The 16,400-nt window shown below is 37.3% G+C and overlaps 2 protein-coding genes across 3 annotated transcripts in view; one reads left to right on the top strand and one right to left on the bottom strand.

The window, feature by feature from the left end:
* Positions 1 to 374: 374 nt before the first annotated feature.
* Positions 375 to 13,957, bottom strand: pcif1 (phosphorylated CTD interacting factor 1). The gene is made up of 16 exons (XM_079376854.1): positions 13,859 to 13,957; positions 12,014 to 12,156; positions 11,802 to 11,926; positions 10,273 to 10,407; positions 8,157 to 8,296; positions 7,847 to 8,001; positions 6,948 to 7,095; positions 6,772 to 6,855; positions 6,594 to 6,693; positions 6,342 to 6,504; positions 6,012 to 6,187; positions 5,339 to 5,425; positions 5,068 to 5,252; positions 4,520 to 4,613; positions 4,248 to 4,423; positions 375 to 3,344 (listed from the first exon to the last, which is right to left on the bottom strand). The coding sequence occupies exons 2-16, from the start codon at positions 12,135 to 12,137 to the stop codon at positions 3,074 to 3,076; spliced, it is 2,163 nt and encodes a 720-aa protein (XP_079232980.1). The 5' UTR covers positions 12,138 to 12,156; positions 13,859 to 13,957; the 3' UTR covers positions 375 to 3,073.
* A 1,549-nt stretch (positions 13,958 to 15,506) lies between these two features.
* Positions 15,507 to 16,400, top strand: part of pltp (phospholipid transfer protein) — a 10,787-nt gene continuing 9,893 nt past the window's right edge. The window contains exon 1 of one of the 2 annotated variants that reach the window (XM_079376862.1): positions 15,507 to 15,612. The gene's annotated coding sequence lies outside the window, so the exon portion shown is untranslated. Of the gene's footprint in view, positions 15,613 to 15,671; positions 15,760 to 16,400 lie in introns of those variants that run through there. The other variant, XM_079376864.1, reaches the window with a different exon arrangement.

Below are 16,400 nucleotides of genomic sequence, written 5' to 3' on the forward strand. Positions count from 1 at the left end.
GCCATGGGCGTGGTCACGCGGTATAGTCCCTCACACGGGGCGCGCGGCCATCATTGTTGTGGCACGCATGGCGCTTGTTTCAGGCGAAATTTATATCTGTTCCGCAAACAGATGTTTGTATTTTTTGTTAAATATACTTCTTACCAAGAATATTCGATAACAGGACGTCACCTGCAAACTTATGCATTTACCATGACACTCACTGTAGGATATATATATGTACCTACTCCAAGGTACTGTAAATTATACCAGGTTAACAAACCCTGCTATTACCATGATCCAAAAATAAACAATGGCAATATTTTTGTTAGTGTTACTGTACAATGTTTCTGATGACACTTCTAATATGCAAATCAAATGAAAATGCCAGAGATGGGTGCACGATTTCAATATTTTACTGAGCTTTTCTGATTCAGAGGAAAATCTTTATACCACTTTAGGTGATGGGAAATGCCACAACACTGATAATATACAGGTAGAAGAAAACTCGTATAAGCACAGACATATTTACATTCACTGAATCCTTGTCTTTATCAGAATAAGATTACATTCATGGCATTTTAGAGGACACTGAATCAACAAACCAAATATAAATCAATCAACATGACTGATAAATACAAATCAGTTAAAAGCCTAGTGTGGCAACGCGTACGACTAATTAAACAATACAGATCTGTACAATTTGTGTGTTTTTGTAATGAAAAATATCAGGTCATGCAAAATAAAAACCCAAACATACCTTTGTAAGAAAACAAAGAACAAAAATGAGTTATAAAAATAAAGTTATGAATAAATGGATGTTTTTGCTGGTTACACTTAATCATACACGATTCTACTTTAAGATACAAGATAAATTCCTCTTTTAATAACACTTTGGTTTAGTTTAAAACAACTATTTCATAAATCCTTTAATTCATAAACAGTTATTTAGAACCAAAACGTTAAATTAAACAAAAGCATGGTGATCTTTTGTTTTCTTTCCAAATAAACGCACAAGAGCCGTGTAGGAAAACGACAAACTTCATAGCCATGTTCTGTACAACATCTACAGTTTTGCTGGTGATCCACTCTGGGAGTAAGAAATTCAACAAGTGCCCAATGCTTAGAAACCAAGGGTTATATTGGATTTCATAAATGGCAAGATGGATTAAATTACATGTCAAACCACTGGAATGCTTTTAGACTGAATATAAAAGCCATTTCCCAAGTTTGGCTGCAAGACAATGTAGTCCACGGAATAAAAACAACCAAACAAACCTATACTTTCTTAAAGATGGAAGTGATTGGGCTTAATAAAGTGATACCATATGAATTTCTACATACTTATAAGCATGTCAAAAACAAATAAAAAAATAAAGATCCATTGTAGTGTTAATCGCAACATTTGAAGTCCAATTGTAGTAACAAATCCATCAATAACTTTTCTCTTTTGCTTTTTTTAAAAATGTACATTCAAAACGCTGCCCAGTGATGCAATTTAAACCAATATCATGTAAACAAATTTCTGATTAGAATAAAAAACAAACAAACAAATAAAAAAAATTCATCTTTTAAAGCACTTTTCACATACACGAAACGGTGAAACCAATTCTGATAACTGGACGCCAATGCCGTTTTTAAAGAAAGAATAAGCCACTCATTTACGGCTTCGTTTGAATTTCCAGGTGTCTGTCGTTGCTCTCAATTATTAAACACCTGAAATGAAAGGTAGACTCACTGGAGAAAAAAACGAGGGGCGTACGCCATATTAACAAGCTAATTCATTCTCAATAAAACACCACAAACGGTTGGTATAATGCTTTCATAACTAATAAGAATTTTGACTTTTCTTTTTCCACTTGCTAGACCTAAATGCTACAACTGATGTGACCCAGAATGCCACATTAGGACAGGCTTGTACTGTACAGAAACCAAGAACGCAATAAAGGTACAAAATCCTTACGGTTCAACAATTTCAGATTTGCTATTGTGTTCTGTACAATATTTTAGAAATAAAAGACTGGCTTTCACTGCAGATGGATGACTGGGTGGAAACTAGAGTATAAATATTTGTTCTGCTTCTTTACTGACCTTTTGTTTTTACATACAGTATATATTCTGACTTGAAGCAACCAAACAGGACCTCTCTCCTCTGAAAGGAACGCCTATGGGTTTAACAAGAACTGACGAATGCTTCGAGAAGCGCTAATGCATGTCAGGGTGAAGGCATTTAAACATAGCTGCCTGATCGCCGATCGTCTTCTGAATCATCTAAAACAACAATATACAAGCATCGGTGCATCAACTCATCGACAGCTTCGTAAGCCTGCCAAGTGAGAAAAGCACAGAGTTAAAGAGTGAATATCACAAAGCCTGTCTTATTTCAACCCAAAATCAACAAAGAAATATGCTATTTTATTTTGCTTAGAAGAATATGAAGCCTATTTAAAAACTGTTCCATTTTTGTCATTTTAAATTATTTTTATATACACTGTTTTCTGTTTAGTTTAATCTAGGCTGACTTTATTTTTTATAAATACAATAGTAACTTTTGGACTGTAATACAGTAAATACTGTATAACAAATGAAAATAATGCAATAAAAGTTTAACAATTTAGAATAATGAAAACTACAAAAACTCAAATGAAAATGGAAAAACTTGCATGATTGTTGATGCTAATGAAAAACTTAAAAGGCTTTATGCAAAATATTTTTCTTTCGATCTTGGTGTGAAATATGACAGTTCAATGAGATTCACCCTAAAAAGGCCAACAAAAACAAAAAAAGAATTAGACATACATGACTACATATATCATCTCTTAAAAAAAGACAACAAAAATGTGACCAAACTATCAATAAACTGATATAAAACCCAACAATTATGATATCATAACTCAAAAAATCCTAAAACAAATTATATTAAATAATAGAGGAGGAAGAAAGTAAACAAATATGGGTCTTTCTTCTTCTCGCGTGAACATTGACATGCCCAGTGCCCACCTAAACCTAACAGCGCAATATTAAACCTCTCATACAATCATAGACTCTTTCCTATGAACATACATACACGTGGCCACACGCCCAGCGCCGCGGTCTAAATGTTTGTTGTGTCCGGTGCAGTCTTGTCAACAGGACTGCTGTTGTCTTGACTTCTAGCCGAGCTCTGCTCCTGGACCGGTTTGGAGTCTTTGTCTGCTGTACTGGTGGAAGGAGGACCAGGTGAGGGCAATGAACGGCCGCAGACCTTATACGCCGCCAGGAACTCTTGGATTCTCTCTGTGGTAGGCTCCCATTTGCTAAAGCCAGCGTTGTTTTGGAGGAAAATGACTGCCGTTCCATGGACAGACTTGTAGTACATCTCTTCTCTGAGAGACACAGAGGAGAAACATGAGTCACGGCAGCAAAACATGAGCTGAACGAACAGTTCACCAGAAATGAAACCCTCCGGCCATTCAAAATGTAGATGTTTCTTCATAGGAACAGATTTGGAGAAATGTAGCATTGCATCACTTGCTCACCAATGGATCATCTGCAGTGAATGGGTGCCGTCAGAATGAGACTCCAAACAGCTGATAAAAACATCCAATAATCCACAACACTCCAGTCCATCAGTTAATGTCATTAAGATGTTTTTAAACTTCAAACCGTTGCTTCCATTGCATAATCAAACATAACACTTCATCCAATGACAAAAATCAATCCCCTGTTGTCCTCCCATATTTCTGTTTAGAAATCTTTTCACATGTAAACAGTGCTTGATCTGTGCATATTTCTCTCCTGATTCAGACAAGATGACTTTTTCACTGGAGGAAAAGTTATGGATTGAGGACTCATATTTTAGCCGGAAGCAAAGATTTAAAGTTAAAAACGCCTTGATGTGTTTGTTTCTCATAAACAAGACTTTAACTGATGGGCTGGAGTGGTGTGGATTATTGTGATGTTTTTATCAGCTGTTTGGACTCATTCTGACGGCACCCATTCGCTGCAGAGGATCCATTGGTGAGCGAGTGATGCAATGAGGTTTTCTTGATTTGCTGGTGCTTTTTCTATTTGCATGTGTTTTCTGAAGTTGCAGCGCGTTGAGCTCTCTCGGCCACCGTACATTTCTCCAAATCTAATGAAGAAAAAAACGCACCCATTTCTCGGATGGCCTAAGGGTGAGCACATTTTCATTTCTGAATGAACTTCCTTCAAACTTCACAAAACGTGTACCGTGAACAAGGAACTAAAACCACAAGAACAAGGAAAAAGACCAGCAAATGTCTGACCTTTTGCAGACATGCTGCGAGCCGCTGCGGTACTCGTGCTCGAAAGCAGGAACGATCATCTGGTGCCTGCGGAAGCGGCTGGCCTCCATCCGTGTCAGGGCAGGGGTCGGCGGGTCACGCCACTCTGGCACAAAGACAATGAAGGACAGTGGCTCACTGGAGTGTTCCAGGAGATCCTGAGAAAGACAGAGAGACAATGAGCATCAGCATGGGAATGTATATGTAATATATTCTGATCTAACGACTTTGGGATGACGTTAAGAGTCACACACCTCAAAGTGTGTCACCATGGCGTCCATGAGTTCCTCACAGAATGGAGGGTTCGCCTCAAATGAGCCGCTGGCGGGAGAGAAGCTGAGAAATGGCCTGTGAAGACAGACATGAGTGGTACAATTTAGTAAATTAACCTCTCTGAAAGAAGCCATGCTTGCTTTATAAAACAACAGTAACTGAAAAATTACAAAAGTCAGAAATGTTAGGATGATGTTTTATAAAAGCGAGAATAGTTTTGGTTCTATAATAATAAAATTAATACATTTTAAAACAAATTAAATATGTAAAATAAAAATGATACTAAATTAAAAATACATAAATTCACAAAGAAAACCCAAAAGTAGCCTATAGCAAAAATTGCAATGTCCAAAACATTAAGGTACATTACAATAACATTTAGCAGCTCCGCATTTGATAATACACAACTGTTCAATAAACAAGCATCATTCTGAAATAAGCTAATCCTCAAAAGCTGTTGGAACATCACTTTTTGTTGCCTTTTCAAACCGGAAAAATAATATTAATGACCAAGAACACATTTACATACCCTCGAGAGCCAAAGAAGCCGTCAATGTCTGGAAAAGCGGAGCAGAACTGCTTGAAATAGCAGTTTAGAGGAGAAGCGAAGCACTCGAATGTCACTCCAAACTGTTTGTTGAGAGCCTCAAAGACGGGAACAGGCAGTGCCCCCTGCAGACCAGACCCCTCGTTCACACCGGAGCCAAACATCACCTGTGATTCACAAGAGGGCGGAGACAGACGCTGATGCAGCATTCGGCTTCCTGATTGGTTACCAATGTCTGTAATTTGAGTATTACCTGGTATCTTTTGATAAGGCACCACACACGAGACAGGAACTTTTCAAACCTCAGGTCATCAATACAGCTGTACCGATATAAGAGTTCCTGTTTGTGCCAGAGAAATAAACGTAACAAGATAAGAATCCAAAGTATCCAACCTTAATCAGTTCTGTGCTAGGGCTGGGAAAATAAATCAATGCATCGCAAATCGAGAAATGATTCAGCATCGATTCTGAGATTTTCCGAATGCATCGCGATTCTTTCTCGAGTCGATTGTGAGCTTAGTTTTGAACAGCAGACGACGCAGCATGCTTTACAAACAGCCATACTCTGCTTGTTTCCAAATCCTTACACACTCTTCAACCTAAAATAATCATTCATAAAATTCAAAAAGTTTGAAGCAAATTACAAGGTTGTTCACAGTGGTCTGTGTTTACATTAATCTCGCGTCATAAAAGTTATCTGAGCCGAGGTGAAATTACTCAAACGCACAAGCGATATTCTTCATGAGAATTTGAGTGTGCAGATAAAAAGTAGATTAGAGCGCCATCTGCTGTTAAAATCTAAGCTCAGAATCGATTCCAGAGAGAATCGCAATGCATGCGGAAGATCTCAGAATCGATCCACAAATTGATTCTGCTTCGATTTATCGTCACAGCCCTATTTTGAGCTAGTCTTAGCATATACACACCAGTTTGCTGAAATGACCGCGGTTGACCTTCACCATTTCCCCTTTATACCGCAGACAAGCAACGTCGTTCTCAAAGTGCAGCTCAACACGCGGCTGAGGAGGAGACGGGATGGACAGTCTGGCAGGATAACAATACACCAACCGGTCCTGCACCTTTGTCGACTCTGTCCCGTCCACTTTAAAGAAACAAGAATAAATCACAAAGGCTCTTAAGTCTAACCTACAGTGAAGGGCCAACAAAATCATCCTATTTTTGGAGCTGGTCGATTTATATCCACAATAAACCCTCACTGGCCGTTTTCCAGATTCACAAACATCTCCAGCTCCTACCTGAGATGTTGCACTCTTTAAGCAGAGTTAGGTGAACCTGGCGGATCCTGCGCACATATTCTGCAGAAATGTGGTAGATCTTTGAACAGATGCTCTCGACGGAGTCCTTCGCCACGGCAGTCACGTGAGGCCCACACTGCTTCCGTAAGTGCTCGAGTCGATCCTGAGGAAAGATCACATTACGGTCATGCATATGATGCCTTGAAATGCTGTCTAGGTAGGCAGCTCAGGGCAAAACTAATGAGAATGTACCATGTAGTCCTCCTTGCTGGCAGAATGGTCTCGTCTCAACCAGTTCATCGTGTCCTCGACGTTCCACTTCACCACCTTCCGACTGTCAGGAGTTGCATTTCTGTGCAACCGGAAATATTACTTTAATACAGCATTCCTGTTCATCTCAAAGAGTTTAGTAACTGATATGAATAATTACCTGGAGTCAATCATTTTCTTGGCCGCCTCTGCATATTTAAACAAGAGTTTCCTGGCCTCTTCCTTGTATTTGATACGAGAGAGTCTGAAATTTGTTGGAACATTATTAAAGCATTACCATATTGAAATATACAACACAAAAACAGTGAGAAGCGTTGAACAAGGATGTTCTAGTACTTGATGGGGATGTCGTTCATGATCTCTCTGAACATGGATGGGGAAATGACCGGGTCGCATTCGCTGGGTAAGAGCGGATCCAGACCTTTATCCACCACCTTTCTCTCTAAAAGCCAGCGGTTGAAGGATTCCCGCGGGGGCTCTATGCCTGAAAACAGACAGTCAATTGTTTCTAAACAATAATCTATAAATTATATTTATAGAATTTAAAAGTTTGAGGTCCGTAAGAGCTTTTTTAATGTTTTTGAAAGAAGAATCTTCAGCTCACTAGCATTTATATAATCAAAAATACAGTAAAAACAGCAAATTTGTGAAATATTACAATTTAAAATAACTGTTTTGTATTTGAACATCAAAGCTGTATTTTCAGCATCATTACTCCAGTCTTCAGTGTCACATGATCCTTCAGAAATCATTCTAATATACTGATTTTCTGCTCAAGAAACAGTTATTGAAAACAGTTGCGCTGCTTCATATTTTTACACATTTTTTTCAGAATTCTTTGATGAATAGAAAGTTCAAAAGAACAGCATTTATTTGAAACAAATCTTTTATAACATTAGAAATGTCACTTTTGGCTTACTGAATAAAAATCTTAATTTCTTCAAAATAACAACAACTGAGGTCCAGTTTCCTTACATTAACTTTGCAATGCACTCATAAACCATTAACGCTAACCCAGACTGGAATTAGTGGGATTATAAAACAGTAAGTAACAAAGCTACTAACTTCACTACATTTCCAGCAGCATAAAAGTAGAAAACAGACAGTTCAAAAAAGACAAAAAATATACAGTTTTTGTTAGGGACGTTAATATTTATAATCTCTCGCATGTAGAATGTAAAGCTTTTTTATGGGCATATATTCAGTCAGATGTGAACGCAGCGGTGTGCTCATACCCTCACGCTGAGAGCACAGCTCGTGGTAGTGCTGCCGCAGCTTGGTGGTGAGCTGAGCTCTCTGCAACTCGATCTCAGGGTGTGGAGGCAGGTGGTCCGCCGGGGCTCGCTCGCGGATCACAGCGTTGGTCTGAATATCCAGGTCCCAGTACACTCTGAAACACAAAGACCAGTTCAGACACGTCATGTTTACAGAGCTGAACCGCAGTCAGAATACCGGAAATCACTTTCACTTTTACATTTAACCGTTTAACTGATGCTTTTAGTCAATGCTACTGATAAATGAGGTGTAAACGGTGTCCATACTCACACAGAGGGCCGGTACGGAGCCGGTGCAGGCGTGCTGGTCTGGCCTTGTTTATCATCCGTGGTGTTGACCCAAGGTTTGGCTCCTGGCGTGCTGGGAGAAATCGGGATAGTGGGAGTGGTTGGAGTGACTGGAATCTCAACCTGAAATCAAACAGACGTTATTCACTTAAATATGCCTAAACAAGTTGTTGATAAATACAAACCCGATTCCAAAAAAGTTGGGACACCGTACAAATTGTGAATAAAAACAGAATGCAATGATGTGGACGTTTAAAATTTCAATATTTTATTCAGAATACAACATAGATGACATATCAAATGTTTAAACTGAGAAAATGTATCATTTTAAGGGAAAAATAAGTTTATTTTAAATTTCATGGCATCAACACATCTCAAAAAAGTTGGGACAAGGCCATGTTTACCACTGTGTGGCATCCCCTCTTCTTTTTATAACAGTCTGCAAACGTCTGGGGACTGAGGAGACAAGTTGCTCAAGTTTAGGAATAGGAATGTTGTCCCATTCTTGTCTAATACAGGCTTCTAGTTGCTCAACTGTCTTAGGTCTTTGTCGCATCTTCCTCTTTATGATGCGCCAAATGTTTTCTATAGGTGAAAGATCTGGACTGCAGGCTGGCTATTTCAGTACCCGGATCCTCCTCCTACGCAGCCATGATGTTGTAATTGATGCAGTATGTGGTCTGGCATTGTCATGTTGGAAAATGCAAGGTCTTCCCTGAAAGAGACAACGTCTGGATGGGAGCATATGTTGTTCTAGAACTTGGATATACCTTTCAGCATTGATGGTGCCTTTCCAGATGTGTAAGCTGCCCATGCCACACGCACTCATGCAACCCCATACCATCAGAGATGCAGGCTTCTGAACTGAGCGCTGATAACAACTTGGGTTGTCCTTGTCCTCTTTAGTCCGGATGTCATGGCGTCCCAATTTTCCAAAAAGAACTTAAAATTTTGATTCGTCTGACCACAGAACAGTTTTCCACTTTGCCACAGTCCATTTTAAATAAGCCTTGGCCCAGAGAAAACGCCTGCGCTTCTGCATCATGTTTAGATATGGCTTCTTTTTTGACCTATAGAGTTTTAGCCGGCAACGGCGAATGGCACGGTGGATTGTGTTCACCGACAATGTTTTCTGGAAGTATTCCTGAGCCCATGTTGTGATTTCCATTACAGTAGCATTCCTGTATGTGATGCAGTGCCGTCTAAGGGCCCGAAGATCACGGGCATCCAGTATGGTTTTCCGGCCTTGACCCTTACACACAGAGATTGTTCCAGATTCTCTGAATCTTTGGATGATATTATGCACTGTAGATGATGATAACTTCAAACTCTTTGCAATTTTTCTCTGAGAAACTCCTTTCTGATATTGCTCCACTATTTTTCGCCGCAGCATTGGGGGAATTGGTGATCCTCTTGCCATCTTGACTTCTGAGAGACACTGCCACTCTGAGAGGCTCTTTTTATACCCAATCATGTTGCCAATTGACCTAATAAGTTGCAAATTGGTCCTCCAGCTGTTCCTTATATGTGCATTTAACTTTTCCGGCCTCTTATTGCTACCTGTCCCAACTTTTTTGGAATGTGTATCTCTCATGAAATCCAAAATGAGCCAATATTTGGCATGACATTTCAAAATGTCTCACTTTCAACATTTGATATGTTATCTATATTCTATTGTGAATAAAATATAAGTTTATGAGATTTGTAAATTATTGCATTCCTTTTTTATTCGTAATTTGAACAGTGTCCCAACTTTTTTGGAATCGGGTTTGTAGATATTGTTTTGGAAGTATCAAATAAGCATATCAAATGCTTATGTTTTAACTGAGGTCTTAATTTAAGGTACATTTAGAGCAAATAAAAATGTGCGATTAAGTTAATTAATCACAAGTTAACTCATGGCAATCATGCGATTAATCGCATTTAAATTTAATTGATTAACATCCCTACTTGTAATATATGTTTGTATGTTTCTCAGGAGATATTAATTCTCCTGCCAGGCAGTTATTGAAAAAAAAGAACCAGTTCTTAATTGACTTGCCTTGTTAAATAATGGTTAAATAAATAAAAAAAAGTGAGCTATTAGGAAGAAAACGGACCTTTGGCCTCTTGAAACTGTTAGGGCCTGCTTGAGCGTCTTCCGATGGATGTCTTTTACGCTGTCCGTTGCCCAGACCGGTGTCGCTCATCGCCTCTCCAGAGGCTGGAGCCGCATTCAAGCCCAGAGGATCCGACTAAAAACAATGGCAAAAACAGGACAGTGTTGTTATTGTTAACTAAAACTATTAGTTCTCTGTGGAATTTATTTTTTACTTTTATGCATTAGTGGATGCTTTTATCCCAAGCGACTTACAAAAGTCAATATAATAAGGAAAATATCAATATTAGATAAACTTAAACTCAACTTAAGTTTTAAAAAGTTAGGCCTGGTTTCACAGACAGGGCTTAGCTTAAGCCAGGACTAGGCCTTTGTTAAATTATTAAAGATATTTAAGCAGGTGTATAAAAAAAACATCACAGGTGTGCATCCTGAGACAGATCAATGCCACTGTCATAGTTTAAGATATGCCAGAGCAAGATATTTTTAGTTGAGACGGCTCAAACATGCATTTTAGTCTGGGACTAGCCTTAAGCCTTGTCTGTGAAAACCGGGGGTAAATGTTTAAGATGAAGTAGTAAAATTAGAAAAACAAATTAAACAAACATCAAAATATACTATAATTATATAAACAAATATTAATTAATACTATATTTGTAACCCTGGACCACAAAAACAGTCTTAAGTCGCTGGGGTATATTTATAAAAAAATACATTGTATGGATCAAAATGACTGATTTTTCTTTTATGCCAAAAATCATTAGGATATTAAGTAAAGATCATGTTCCATGAAGATATTTTGTAAATTTCTTACCGTATATATATATATATCAAAACTTCATTTTTGATTAGTAATATGCATTGCTAAGATCTTAATTTGGACAATTTTAAAGGAGATTTTCTCAATATTTAGATTTTTTTGCTCCCTCAGATTCCAGATTTACAAATAGTTGTATTTCAGCCAAATATTGTCCTATCATAACAAACCATACATCAATGGAAAGATTATTTATTCAGCTTTCAGATGATGTACACATCTTATGTTGAATAATTGACACTTAAGACTGGTTTTGTGGTCTGAGGTCACATTTATCATATAATTAATACTAAAGTAACACTGATTAAGTGATTAAGTACTGTATTTAAAAATTAAATCAAACAGCACATATGATAATGCAATTACTAAAATTAAAATTTAAAGTTTCAATTTGAAAATATTTAAAAGTTAATTCAAAATTTTAATAATATAAAACTATATAAAAAAACTAAAATAACACAGATACAGTATTATATATATATATATATATAAAAAACCATATTAACAAAACAATGCAAAGAACATGATGTAATAATTAAAGCTTAAAATTAAAATTATATATATACATATATACATATATATATAATATATAAACTGTATAACCAATATAGAAAATAAACAAAACTGTATACCAATAAACACTGTTAAAGTTTCCCCCCTAAATGTTACATCCACAATAAAGAGATTTAATTGGCTCTGAAGCCTGAACTTACAATGACATCATGCTGGCCCAGGACAGGCATCTCCCACAGAGACTGATTAGTGAATCGATTGAAGTAATACGGCCGATTCTCCCTCTTACTCCAACACTTAGACCATCCCGCCTGAATCAGCTCATCTGAAAGTGAAGCTAAAAATCAGATGCACAGGACACAGCAGCCCCAAACAGAGTCCATCAGTCATTTAAAGCCTGAGAGATACACACCTGGCAGCTCTTGCATGGGTTTGCTGGTTGAGGGTGATAAAGGAGCCGCCTGTGACGTGGACCCGGTGGGCGACATGACCATTGCCGAGTCTGCCTTTATTGTTCCGTGGTTTTCACTCGTCATAGCTCCTCATTTGTCCTGTCTTAAGACAGAAAATATTTCATCTTTACAAAATGCAAGCGTTGTAATTCTGAGAGCGCTACATAGAGCGGCCAGTTTAAGCCTAAATGTGGTGTTTGGGGTCCCGGAGGCCATGTATATAAAAGAAAATAGGAATAAATGCAAACCAGATTGTGATAGAACAGAAGATTAAACGTTCAATAATATAGGTATGAACTGGTCTCAAGAACATATTAAATCATTTGAATTGTTATTTCTTATTTTTTCCAGAGTACTGGGGTCTCAGCGCCCCTAAAACAAATACAAGCTGATTAAATTGGATTAAACGTCTAAATCCCAGAAGCCAATTAAATTATGGACATACAAATAAAATAGAGACTGAAGCGGACAACTGTAATCAATTAAATAGTTTAGTAAGAGGTAAGAAAATAATGACAAAATGTCTATTTTGGGGTGGAATATGCCTTGAGGTGAATGTGAAAGAAAAACTTCCCAGGAAAATAACAATGAAAGTGAAACTTTGCATCCTCCATTTGTTAAACATTCACTAATAAAGTGTTTCAAAACATTATTGCACACATAAAACTGAGCCATGATGACCTAACGTTACCAAAAACTAAAGCAATATTTATAAATATGGTAATTATACTGTACCATAATTTATTTCAAAGAATCACAGTATTACTAGACAATAAACACACAATTAAAACTAAATGAACTGATCCACACTCTAAAGCTTTGTACATTTTTATTTTTATTTAATTTTTACAGTAGTAACAATACAATTGTATTATAGTATTTGCAGAAAGCTATGATTACTGTGGTATTATTTTGTATGGGATTTCCAGAAAATAATATGCTAAAAGGTTATATTTCAGTAAACATAAGGTAAATATTCAGCGTTATGGTAAAAGCACGTTTATGTAAATATGTATCCAGTCTACTTCATGGTACTCTGAGGAACTTAGCATGGTAATACTGTGGTAAATGTGAGGTAATGATATTATAGTGACACGCGTTTAAATACCGACAAAAATAATGTATCGTTAAATCTCAGAAAAGACCCGTTTTTCCACAAATAAACCTTACAAAAAGTGCTATGGTACGGTGATGGTATCGGAGGGTAATGCGCTTCTAACACAGTATTACCGGGGGTTATTGTTTCGTAAACTCAGGCATCACACATCTTTTATTTACTCTTTACTGCGTTTATCGTCGTTAATAAGCGCGCAAATGAGCGAAAGAAGGGCACGCATGCGCCTGATCCGCCGCCCGCCCCAGATCGAGCCAAACCCCGAAAACAAACCCGAAGAAGGAGGAGAAAACATCCAACAAAGAGCTCCGGCAGCGCCCGCCGATGTGCAGGAGACAGCGGGTAAAATACCACCAAGTGACGGAGCAACCGGCTTCATTTGAGCACAGAAAGGACGGGGATACATAGGGCCATCACCAGTGTGTCAAACCGCTCATTTATTGAGTTTAAACCCCGTCAATCTCCGACCGTTACTAACAGAACTTTTAGGCGCCACTTTGCTTCGTAGAAACGGTCGACAAAATGGCGCGCGGTCTCTCACACTAGACGCCGCGCTCACTGCGCAGCATAAGGTCTGTTTACTGCGTGCATTGCGCGCGTTTGCAGCACCCGCGGGGATATTATTGTGCCCCGTGCATTCCGCCACACGCCTATAGGTCTAGTGCTGCTCTTCGATGGCTGAATCCCTTACCTTGGAGAGGTTTGATCGGAGTCCTCAATTGGCTTTGCGCTATTCGGTTCGGACCCGCCTCCGCCTCTCCCTCCCCACCGACTCCGCCATCTTGTATCGGGCACTCGGACGCGGTTAATGCGCATGCGCGGCTCCGCAGTGGAAAGCGTCAAAGGCGCGCGGCCATTTGTAGAGAGGCGTTCATTCAGCGTCTGCTGGGAAATGCACAAAACCAGTCATAAGGGTACATTTTTGGAAATTGAGATTCTTCATTGTTTCCTGAAAATGTTTGTATAAATAAAATGGCTATGTTTTGAATTTCTTTAGTCATTTTATTAGTTTTTTTCTCCCAAACAGGCTGTTTCCATTTAGCTTTATTATATTAAACTTAGCTGTTAAAGTTAAGTTAAAGTTAGCTGCCAAGGCAACGTTTTCATTTATTTATTTATTTATTCAGTTTTAAATCAGTTACTAATAATTCTAGGCTATTTTTAGCGAACACATTTTAGTTCAATTTACTTAATGGCATTAAAAATGTCTGTTTTGAATTATTATTATAAGAAACCTAAACTTCAGCTTCAGCTTTTGTTTATTTATAGCACAAGTGCTTCACAAAATAAACAAATCTAAATACACACATAACTTACAAATAAATCAAACACTTAAGAGCTGCCCATAATCCAAATTTCCCTGTGTCAGTGTTATTGTAGTATTATTTATATGTGGTATTTATTAATAATTTAATATTTTCAGTTTTGAAGTTTTAGTAATTTTGTCATTTTTATTAGTTTTAGTTTATGTGTGTGTGTTTATAGATGTATTATTAGTTTCAGCTTTAATGATTTTATTTTTATATTTTATTACTGTTAGTTGACAAGGCAGCATTTCTAATTTCCAAGTTTATAAGAAATTGCTAATAAATTTCACAAGCAGCTACAGAGACTGAACTGAACGGGAAATTTCTATTTTCTTGTCAAATCGTCATTTTATTTACAACTTTATGAAGAAGTTTTCACAGTTTAATATCAATTAGCCTAATAGTTTTAGTAAATAATATGTTCTCAGATCACAAATCAGTGCTTTGCCCAAGCCGCTCATCACTGCTGGTCTTTGAGGAGGACTTCTGAGGGAATTATGGTCTTTGGTGGAAGAAAACCAGATCAAATGTTCTCCAGCGTTGTGTCTAAATTAAGACCATGTGACGCGTTTCCTCACCCACTCTTTTCAAGCAGGTTTAAAAAAGAAAATTTGGTGTGCTCTCCCCATAATTGGTGGCCAAAAGCTTGAAATAACACTTGATTCTTCAAAGTAAGCTCCACCTTGGTCCTCTGTGGTTTTAAGCATCATGTGATTCTATGAAACCTTGCAACATGGGTTTCCAAGAAGTCATGAACTAATTTAAGGTTTAGTCTCCAATAATTAAAGGGCAGAGCGCTGGAATCTGTTTAATGCATCCTGAAGCCACCGTTCCACTACCTCACTAGAAATAATGCCAGCTTCTGCTGCAACTTTGCAACAAAAATCAATTCTTTGTTGCATGTTCATTTTTGGAAACTGCATGTTATTATGAATTAGCGTCATCTTGTTGCTGCAAGGTCATAAGACATGAGGCGAAGAGGAACACCCTTTCCCAACCTGCCCTTATAAATTCTGGCTGCCAATGAAAAGGGGACATAGTGAACCCTGACTAAAAGAGGAAGGAGTACAGCATTTATAAGGCTGCAAGAAACGTCTGCCTCTTCTGAGAGTTACCCAGCCTGCATTTCCACACCGCTGTAAGTATTCGCTTCTTGTGAAAGGCACTACAGAGGTATTTGGGGAGGGAAATATGGGAATAAGCTGTATGCTTGCACAAAATGTGTACAAGGTTTCTTTTTGTGGCATCACTCAAAAGGGATCGAGTGCTTCCAGCACAAATGGAGGTAGGTTTATGTTTCTATGAGGCTAATATATTTAATTTGTCAATCGGACATCACCTGTATTCTGGATTAATACGCTTTTTACATCATATGATTTATACAGCGTCCTTCATGAAGTGGTTCCTATTTAGAAAATCTGCATGTCAAAGAAAATAATATATAATTAATTAATAATGCTTAGGGGGATAACTGTTTAAATTATGGATCAACACTACTAGTTTAAACAGCTGTGGTACATCATGTTGTTTTGCCCTTTGACCCAAATTCACATAGCTATTATTGAATTAATAATTATTATAATTAAAAATATTGTTTATATATCAATTATTTAAAATGTATTTTTAAGCATAATTTAAAACTAAATTTACATCGTCGCTGTGCAGTATTTGTGAACAAAACACAAATTATAATTATTACACATCAATGTTTAATTAATATTAATAATTACATAGTGCTATAATATTATGTATTTATTCTAAATGCTTTAAAAATAAACTAAAAATGATTAATTAATTAATATTATTATTTATTTTAAATGCTTTGCAATTAAAATTATCAATATTAAATTATCGTTCATTTTTATTATTTAAAATCAAATGATTTATTATTTATTTAGATTTAAAAGTATACTTTACAAGAATATT

The sequence above is a fragment of the Barbus barbus genome (assembly GCF_936440315.1).
Source record: "Barbus barbus genome assembly, chromosome: 25".
In the NCBI taxonomy this organism is placed as follows: Eukaryota; Metazoa; Chordata; class Actinopteri; order Cypriniformes; family Cyprinidae; genus Barbus; species Barbus barbus.

What these genes read in the sequence shown, in the direction of transcription:
- pcif1 (XM_079376854.1), bottom strand. Translation starts at nt 12,137, where the DNA reads ATGACGAGTGAAAACCACGGAACAATAAAGGCAGACTCGGCAATGGTC. An exon ending in TGGGCCAGCATGATGTCATT is followed by an intron (nt 10,408 to 11,801) that starts GTAAGTTCAGGC and finishes CATTGTTTTTAG; the next exon opens with TCGGATCCTCTGGGCTTGAA. An exon ending in CCATGGTGACACACTTTGAG is followed by an intron (nt 4,424 to 4,519) that starts GTGTGTGACTCT and finishes TGTCTTTCTCAG; the next exon opens with GATCTCCTGGAACACTCCAG.